Source organism: Cebus imitator, unplaced genomic scaffold (assembly GCF_001604975.1).
Source record: "Cebus imitator isolate Cc_AM_T3 unplaced genomic scaffold, Cebus_imitator-1.0 Scaffold415, whole genome shotgun sequence".
Taxonomy (NCBI): domain Eukaryota; kingdom Metazoa; phylum Chordata; class Mammalia; order Primates; family Cebidae; genus Cebus; species Cebus imitator.
Window position 1 is genome coordinate 1,442,084 of NW_016107730.1, and position 9,044 is coordinate 1,451,127.

The 9,044-nt window shown below is 54.1% G+C and overlaps 1 protein-coding gene across 1 annotated transcript in view; it reads left to right on the forward strand.

Annotated features, from left to right (window-relative positions):
- Positions 1-1,664, forward strand: part of P3H4 (prolyl 3-hydroxylase family member 4 (inactive)) — a 9,473-nt gene extending 7,809 nt beyond the window's left edge. The window contains exons 8-9 of the mRNA XM_037731631.1: positions 1,076-1,220; positions 1,525-1,664. Coding sequence (XP_037587559.1) covers positions 1,076-1,220; positions 1,525-1,547 — 168 coding nt within the window. The 3' untranslated portion in view covers positions 1,548-1,664. The remainder of the gene's footprint in view (positions 1-1,075; positions 1,221-1,524) is intronic.
- Positions 1,665-9,044: the final 7,380 nt, after the last annotated feature.

The window sequence follows — 9,044 nt, forward strand, 5'->3', positions numbered from 1 at the left end:
AGTAGAGACAGGATTTCACCATTTTGGCCAGGCTGGTCTCAACCTGCTGACCTCAAGTGAGGTCACCTCGGCCTTCCAGAGTGCTGCAATTACAGGTGTGAGCCACCGCGCCTGCCTGAGAATCAAGTATGTAAAGCACTTGATAAAGAACCAGCACCTGGTAGGTGCACAGTGAATGGCGGCGCTGCTTTTTTTTTGAGACAGAGTCTCACTGTCACCCAGGCTGGAGTGCAGTGGCGCCATCTCAGCTCACTGCAACCTCCACCTCTTGGGTTCAAGCAATTCTCCTGCCTCAGCCTCCCGAGTAGCTGAGATGACAGGCATGTGCCTCCATACCCAGCTAATTTTTGTATTTTTAGTAGAGATACGGAGTTTCACCATGTTGGCCAGGCTGGTCTTGAACTCCTGACCTCAGGTGATCCACCTGCCTCGGCCTCCCAAAGTGCTGGGATTACAGGTGTGAGCCTCTGCGTCTGGCCTATGGCAGCTGCTTTGACGGCTGTCGCTTGTTCCATGTGGTTTGTCAGACACCAGACTGGGGGCTGGAATAAGTTAGTGAAAGTCATGGTCCCTTTCCCAAGCTCACAGTCTAGTGGGGGGAGGTAGAAACTGCTGCTGGAGAGGGCAGCATGCGGCACCAGAGGAGGTCTCCAGCCCAGCCAGGGTCACCAGCAAGGGCTCAGCCTGGAACTGACACCTGGATTTGGAGGGATCAGCGCGGGCTGCGCAGGCACAGGGGATAGCAGGAGTTCCTGGCAGGAAAACAGCATGAGCAAACATTATGCACGGATTGGCAAGATTCTTGCCAGGGTATTTGTTCTTAAAAGGTGGGGCTGTGCCGGGGCGATGTTTATGCTGACACCAAATTCTACCAGTGGCGCCCTGTGCAGCCAGTCAAGGAGGGGCAGTTTGGGAACATCCGCAGAATGGTCTCATTAGATCTTGAGACTGGGGAAGGGGAGGGGCTTTGGGGACCAAGAGGTGGGATGGGAGGTCCCATTGGCCAGGAAGGGAGCCCATATGGGTTTGGGCCTACTGTGACCCCGTTTCTCCCACAACCGTGGCACTGCTCTAGATGGAACTGGAGGAGACAGAACCACCCCTTGAGCCGGAGGACGCCCCATCTGACACCGAGTTTGAGGGGGAGGGTGACTACGAGGAGAGCATCTATGCTGACTGGTGGCAGGAGCCGGATGCCAAGGGTGACGAGGCTGAGGCTGGTTAGTGACAAGTCCTTGGGGGATGGGGATGCAGCCTGGGAGGGAAGCTGGGAATAGACAGATTCACCTGCTGGGCTCCGGAACTCATGGTGTGTGTGGGAGCTGGAGCCCATCCTCCAGGGGCCTGCAGCCTGTTGGCCGCCCCTGTCCCACCTGGGGGTGGAGGTGCAGCACCCCCCCCAGAGCTGGGGGCAGCTGAGACCTGTTTCTGGGGAGCCTCACCCCCTTCCCATCAGGATAGCACCTGGACACCCACTGAGAGTGGGTGGGGGCCAAACCCAGTGCTTTCTCCTTTCCTTTTCAGAGCCAGAGCCTGAACTGGCATGAGAAGGGGGCACCCCACACCCCTCGAGCTTGGGAAGCCTGGGCCCGATGGCCCCACCCTCACCAGCCTGAGCAGCAGCAATAACTTTTTTTTTTTTTTCCCTGAACATCTTTCTTAAATTAATAACAAGAACTATTTATTAAAAACTTAAGATGGGGCCGGGCACTGTGGCTCACACCTGTAATCCCAGCACTTTGGGAGGCCGAGGCAGGTGGATCATGAAGTCAGGAGTTCAAGACCAACCTCGCCAAGATGGTGAAAAATCTCTACTAAAAATATAAAAAATTAGCCAGGCGTGGTGGTGGGCGCCTGTAATCCCAGCTACTCAGGAGGCTGAGGCATGAGAATTGCTTGAACCCAGGAGGCAGAGGTTGCAGTGAGCTGAGACCATGCCACTTCACTCCAGCCTGGGCAACAGAGGGAGACCCCATCTCAAAACAAACAAACAAACAAACAAACAAGATGGACCAGACACGGTGGCTCACACCTGTAATTCCAGCACTTTGGGAGGCCAAGGTGGGTGGATCACTTGAGGCCGGGAGTTCGAGAGCCTGGCCAACATGGTGAGATGCCCCTTCTCTACTAAAATACAAAAACTAGCCAGGCATAGTGGCAGATGCCTATAATCCCCACTACTCAGGAAGCTGAGGCCAGAGAATCACTAAAACCTGGGAGGCAAAGGTTGCAATGAGCTGAGATTATGCCACTGCACTCCAGCCTGGGCAACAAAGCAAGACTCTGTCTAAAAAAAAAAAAAGATGGACACGGCTGACCGGGCCCCTGTCCTGCCCCACCTGTAAGCACTGCGCCCCAGACCCATCCTGCCTCTTCTGTGTCTCTGGACCACAGGATGGTGGTGGCATTGCAGGTTGGCAAGTGGGCTGACGGGGTCTGCCCTCACCGCTAAGCCCCTCACCTGGACAGTTTCCTGGACGAGAAGGTTCCAGCTGCTGACTGGAGTCTCCGACCGAATTGCAGAGGGTCCTCCAGGGTCCTGAAGAGCACTGGACGAGGAGTCTAGTGGTTCAATAAATGTTTATTGACCAATAGGTGCTCAATAAGTGTTGTTGAATGAGTCATAGCACCTGCGGTCCAGTCTCCGCGGAGCTCAGTTGTGACAGTACAAGTCCTTCCCTCCCTCTCCACCCGTGCCCCCTCATCTGTAAAATGTGGGGTGAGGGACACCATCTAGGCCCTGCCTGGTCCTCTGCACCTGGGTCTGAGGCTTGTGTGAGGGAGGACGCAGTGTGCAGACTCGCCACTAGGAGGCGTGAGAGGCCACTCTGCAGACCTGCCGCCAGGGGGCATGAAAACACAGTCCTCCCCAGGCTTGGGAAGACGGTGGTTTCCGATTTCTAAGATGGGAAGTCCTGTATTTTCCTAGTTCAGGATCACTTCCCTTGGGGAATGTGGCAAGTGTGGGAGGGGGCCAAGGACATTTGCTCCTGGTGTTTACTTTCAGGGCATTTACTGATGCAGGTTCCTTAGAGTCAGAGGGAGGTGGCCCTGCTGCTGACCTGTCTATTCCCCCATTCCAGAGCCGGATTGGGGCCCCAGCTTCACAGCCAGAGGAACCCCAGGGATGTGGTTTGATTACTTTGGGCTTCTTGGAGTGCAGTGGGACAGCCAGACCTCTCTTGACCGATTTTACGTGGGTTCCAGAGGCTAGAAGTGTGCGGGCAATGATGGTGTCTGGTGGCTACCTCCTAGCCTGGGACCCACTGCTAGACACCCACCCCTATTCCACAGCAGGTAGGTGGGGCAAAGGGGGCCTCTCTGGAAGGAACCCAGGACCAAGGCCAGCCGGATGACAGTTCTGTCCCACATTTCCAGCTTCCCGGGGGCAGGGTGGCAGAGGTGTCTTCCTACTCGAAGGTGGAGTCAGGGCTGGGAAGGCAGGTTCTCACTGCCCCACCCCTACCTTCTCTCCAGACGTGCCAGGCAAACTGGCCCAGGCCCTGTCCACCTCTGTGCCCAGGAGGACTCCCTGCCCTACCCCAAACCCCTCCACTAGGCCTTTGGTCAGGATGGGAGCTGGAGGGGCAGAGTCTGAGTCTGGAAAAAGGGCTGGGTCAAGGCTGGGGGCTCAGTGACCTCACTCCCTCCTCCCATAGGTGGGTCCCAGGGAAACACATCTGCAGTGGTAGCCTTTCCTGACAGCCTCCGGGTGCAGAGTGGCCCTGCCCCACCCCACCTCTTTCAAGCTGCTGTGCTGTCAGGTCCAAGGCCCAGCCCGTTTCTGGGAGGGGCTGGCCCTTCAGAGGGTAGGGAGCGGGATGTGCTTCTGCATGTCTGCGCAGATGTGACCCTGCCATGAGCACGAGCTTTGGAATCTGGATGGCTGGGTGTGGGTCTGAAAGTGCCCGCATGCTTGTGTTGCGTGGATGTGCCGGTCTGGGTGTGAATGTGTGCCCGCAGGTATGCATGAATGAGGGTGTTTTCGTTTGTTTTGTTTTTTGAGATGGAGTCTTGCTCTGTCGTCCAGGCCAGAGTGCAATGGCTCAATCTCAGCTCATGGCAAACTCTACCTCCTGGGTTCAAGTGATTCTCCGGCGCCTGCCACCACACCCAGCTAATTTTTGTATTTTTGGTAGAGACAATGTTTCGCTCTGTTGGCCAGGCTGATCTCAAACTCCTGACCTCAGGTGATCCAGCTGCCTCGACCTCCCAAAGTGTGGGGAATAAATGTGTTTTTAGAGGGATTCATTCACTCAATCAGCACATATTTATTGAGTACCTACTATGTGCCAGCATCTTGAGGCACTGAGCATAGAAGAGTGAACAGAGCAGGCCAAACGCCGGGCCCACTGGACTTACGTTCCGGCGGGGCGGCGGGCTGTAAACAATAAACGTCAGAATGTGTGAATGAGACGGGTAAGGCAGATGCGGAGGTGGGAAAGGATCTGACAGCTGAGGGGTTGCAATTGAGGTGTGTGGGTAGCTGTGCAAGTGCGCATCTGAGCGTGGCGTCTGAGTGTGGGTGAAGCAGCATGTGTGTGAGGGAGCAGGCCCGCCCCTCTCTAGGCACCACTCAGCCCTTCAGCTCAGGCCACTGGCCCAGCCTTGCCTGACTCAGCTCCCCTTTCCCAGGGATCCGCCAGCCCCTCCTACCTCCCCAGATGCCAGCGTCTCCCCATAGCCCAGTCAGCTCCCCAAACCGGTGAGACCTACTCCCAGCCAGTCCCAGCGTGGGCCCTCTGGGGCCCTCCAGCCCATTGTCCCAACTCCACCCATCCAGACAGCTTCACCTCCGCCACACCTCCGACCCTGATGTCCACCTCCCCACCTGCCCCCACACCCCACTCAGCACCTCACCAGTCCTAGAATCTTGGTATAATGGGTAGGTTAGGGATAACCAAAAGGGCTCTGGGGAGGCTGGCCTCATGCAGTAGGACCAGACTTGGAGAGATGCCGCAGGAAGACTCCATCCTAAGGAAATCAGAGCTACCACCTGTCCTAAGTGCCTACTGTGTGCCAGGCACTTGGCAGCTTATTATTTTTTGAGACAGTGTCTTGCTCTGTCACCCAGGCGGGAGTGCAGTCACAGTCACAGTTCACTGCAGCCTCCACCTTCCAGGCTCAAGCCATCCTCCCACCTCAGCCTCCCGAGTAGCTAGGCACATAATAGCACACCCAGCTAATTTCTTTTTTTTTTTTTTTTGAGACAGAGTCTCGCTCTGTCGCAAGGCTGGAGTGCACTGGCACTATCTTGGCTCACTGCAACCTCTGCCTCCCCCTCCCAGGTTCAAGCGATTCTCCTGCCTCAGCCTTCCGAGTAGCTGGAACTACAGGCGTGTACCGCCACACCCAGCTAATTTTTTGTATTTTTAGTAGAGACAGGGTTTCACCATTTGGCCAGGATGGTCTCCATTTCTTGACTTCATGATCCACCTGCCTCGGCCTCCCAAAGTGCTGGCATTACAAGCGTGAGCCGCCACACCCGGCCCAATTATTTTTGTTTTTTGATAGGGTCTTGCTGTGTTGCCTAAGCTGGTGTCAAACTCCTGGGCTCAAGTGATCCTCCCGCCTTGGCCTCCCAAAGTGCTGGGATTACAGCCATGAGCCTCCATGCCAGGCCTCTTGAGAAATTATTGACAACCCTTAAAATAGTCCTGAGATGTAGATGTCAGTTCCCCTCCACTCCAGGTGGGGCTGAGGAATAAGAGGCAATTTGTCCAGGGTTCCTTGAGGTGGTGGGTGACTGAGCTGGATTTGGACCTTTTCTCGCTAAATCAGTGCTGCTCAGAGAAGGGGGAGAAAGCCCTGGTCACAGGGGTTGGCCTGTTTTTTTTTTTTTCTTTGAGATGGAGTCTTGCTGTGCCACCAGACTGGAGTGCAGTGGCGAGATCTTGGCTCACTGCAACCTCCGCCTCCCAGGTTCAAGTGATTCTCCTGCCTCAGCCTCCCGAGTAGCTGGGACTACAGGCACACAGCACTACGCCCAGCAAATTTTTATATTTTTAGTAGAGATGGGGTTTCACCATGTTGGCCAGGTTGGTCTCAATCTCCTGACCTCATGAGCCACACCCCTCGGCCTCCCAAAATGCTGGGATTACAGGCGTGATGAGCCATCTCGCCCAGCCAACCTGGCTGTCAGCTGGGGCCAGGGAGAGGAGATGGAGGGCTGCAGGGTGTGGAGATGACTCCCCTACAGGGCCCTGTGCCATGGTTCACACCTATAATCCCAACACTCTGGGAGGCTCAGGTGGCTGGACCACTTGAGCCCAGGAGTTCAAGACCAGCCTGGGCAACACGGTGAAAGCCCGTCTCTACCAAAAAATAGGAAAATTAGGCCAGGCGCAGTGGCTCACACCTGTAATCTCAGCACTTTGGGGGGCGGAGGCGGGCAGATCACCTGAGGTCAGGAGTTCAAGACCAGCCTGGCCAACATGGTGAAACCCCATCTCAACTAAAAATACAAAATTAGCCAGTTATGGTGGCATATGGCTGTAATGCCAGCTACTTGGGAGGTTGAGGCAGGAAAATTGCTTGAACCTGGGAAGTGGAGGTTGCAGTGAGCTGAGATTGCACCATTGCACTCCAGCCTGGGCAACAAGAGCAAAACTCCATCTCAAAACAAAAACAAAAACAAAAACAAAAACAAAAAGAAAATTAACTAGTCAGGAGGCTGAGGTGGGAGGATCACTGGAGCCTGGGAGGCAGAGGTTGCAGTGAGCCAAGATCAGGCCATTGCACTTCAGCCTGGGCCTGGGTGACAAAGTAAGTCTCAAAAAATAAAATAAAATCCCCTATAGCTGGGCGCGGTGGCTCAAGCCTGTAATCCCAGCACTTTGGGAGGCCGAGGCGGGTGGATCACGAGGTCAAGAGATTGAGACCATCCTGGTCAATACGGTGAAACCCCGTCTCTACTAAAAATACAAAACATTAGCTGAGCATAGTGGCACGTGCCTGTAATCCCAGCTACTCAGGAGGTTGAGGCAGGAGAATTGCCTGAACCCAGTAGATGGAGGTTGTGGTGAGCCGAGATCGCGCCATTGCACTCACTCCAGCCTGGGTAACAAGAATATCTAAACATCTCAAAAAAAAAAAAAAAAAAAAATCCCCTGTAATGCCACAGCTCAGCTTGCTGAAGGAGGCAGGGAGGGGGAAAGAAAAAAATGAAATGAAAGGAAGAAAGAAGGAAGGGAGGAAAGAAGGAAGACATGAAGGGAGGGAGGACAGAAGGAAGAAATGAATGAAGAGGAGCCTCGGACAGAATTGCTGGGATCACTTAGACTAACAACTTCCTGAATCCTAAGAGTGATGACTGCGGAGGTGGGAGGGAGTCCCCTGGGCTTCCTGCAAATTCAGTAAGTTCCAGGAGAAGAAGTTCCACTTTTAGATTTGAAAAGTAGTTGTTGCTGGGCACAGCTCATGTCTGTAATCCCAGCACCTTGGGAGGCTGAGGCGGGTGGATCACCTGAGGTCAGGAGTTCAAGACCAGCCTGGTCAACGTGGTGAAACCCCATCTCTACTAAAAATACAAAAATTAGCTAGGTGTGGTGGCGCAGACCTGTAATCCCAGCTACTCGGGAGGCTGAGGCAGGAGAATCACTGGAACCCAGGAGATGGTGGTTGCAGTGAGCTGAGATCGTGCCACTGTGCTCCAACCTGGGTGACGGAGTGACACTTCTTCCCAATAAAGAGAAAGAAAGAAAGAAAGGAAAAGAAAGAAAGAGAAAGAAAGAGAAAGAAAAGCAAGCAAGCAGGGAAGGAAGGAAGGAAGAGAAAAAAAGCAAGGAAAAAGAAAAGTAGTTCTTGAAGTCTCAATCTGGTGCTCTCTCTCCGGGAGAACAGAATCTCCCTTGGGGACAAAGAGTGGCCCCTCCCCCATGCGAGAAAGCTGCGGCCAGTTGTTGTTGGAATCAATAGCTCAACCTGACTGGGGAGGTCCTGGCAGCCACAGGGCTCAGCTCCCGGAAAGTTTCCCATTCTGGGGGCTTGCTCCAGGCCTTCTCTTGTAACTTGTCTCCAGGGGTATCCCTGGCAGATGGCTTCCATTTTGTGGATGGGGAAACTGAGGCCCGGAGAGTCTGGATTGGGCCCCCAGGGCTGAGGCTCACTCTAATCGAGGCTGGCGCAGCCCTGCCCAGTTCCTTTCACAAGTTCCAAGGTGACATGGGAATTAGACGGGTGTATGCTGAGGGCTGGGGACAGTCCCCTGGTACCAGCCCCATCCCCAACCCTAGGTCTGACCTGTGGACACATCACCCCATAATCACTACCTGCCTGGGTCCCAGCTGGCGCCGGGGTGCCTGGATAGCATCTCTTCTGTCCCCCAAACAGCCCTTGGGATGGGAATACCTTATGCCCGTGACTCAGGTGGGGAAACTGAGGTAGCTGGGAGGATCAGGTTAATTGTTTACCCTTCCCTCCACATTCGTATACTATATGACAGTCCCCAACTTATGATTCATGATTCATCATAGGATTTTTCGAATGTAGGATGGTATAAAAGTGATAAGCATTCAGCAGCAGCTGTACTTCGAGGACCCAAACAACCGTGCTGTTTTTCCATTTTCAGTATAGTATTCAATACGGTACATGAGATATTCAACAAGTTCTTTTTTTTTTTTTCTTTTTTTGAGACAGAGTCTCATTCTTGTTGTCCAGACTGGAGTGCAGTGGCAGGATCTTGGCTCACTGCAACCTCCACCCCTGGATTCAAACGATTCTCTTGCCTCACTCTCTGGGGTAGCTGGGATTACAGGCACCCACCACCACGCCAGGGTAATTTTTTGTATTTTTAGTAGAGACGGGATTTCACCATGTTGTCCAGGCTGGTCTTGAACTCCCAACCTCAAGTGATCTGCCCGCCTTGGCCTCCCAAAGTGCTGGGATTACAGGGGTGAGCCACTACGCCCAGCCAAGATATTCAACAAGTTCTTATAAAATAGGCTTCATGGCCGGGCGCGGTGGCTCACGCCTGTAATCCCAGCACTTTGGGAGGCCGAGGCGGGTGGATCACGAGGTCAAGAGATCGAGACCGTCCTGGTCAA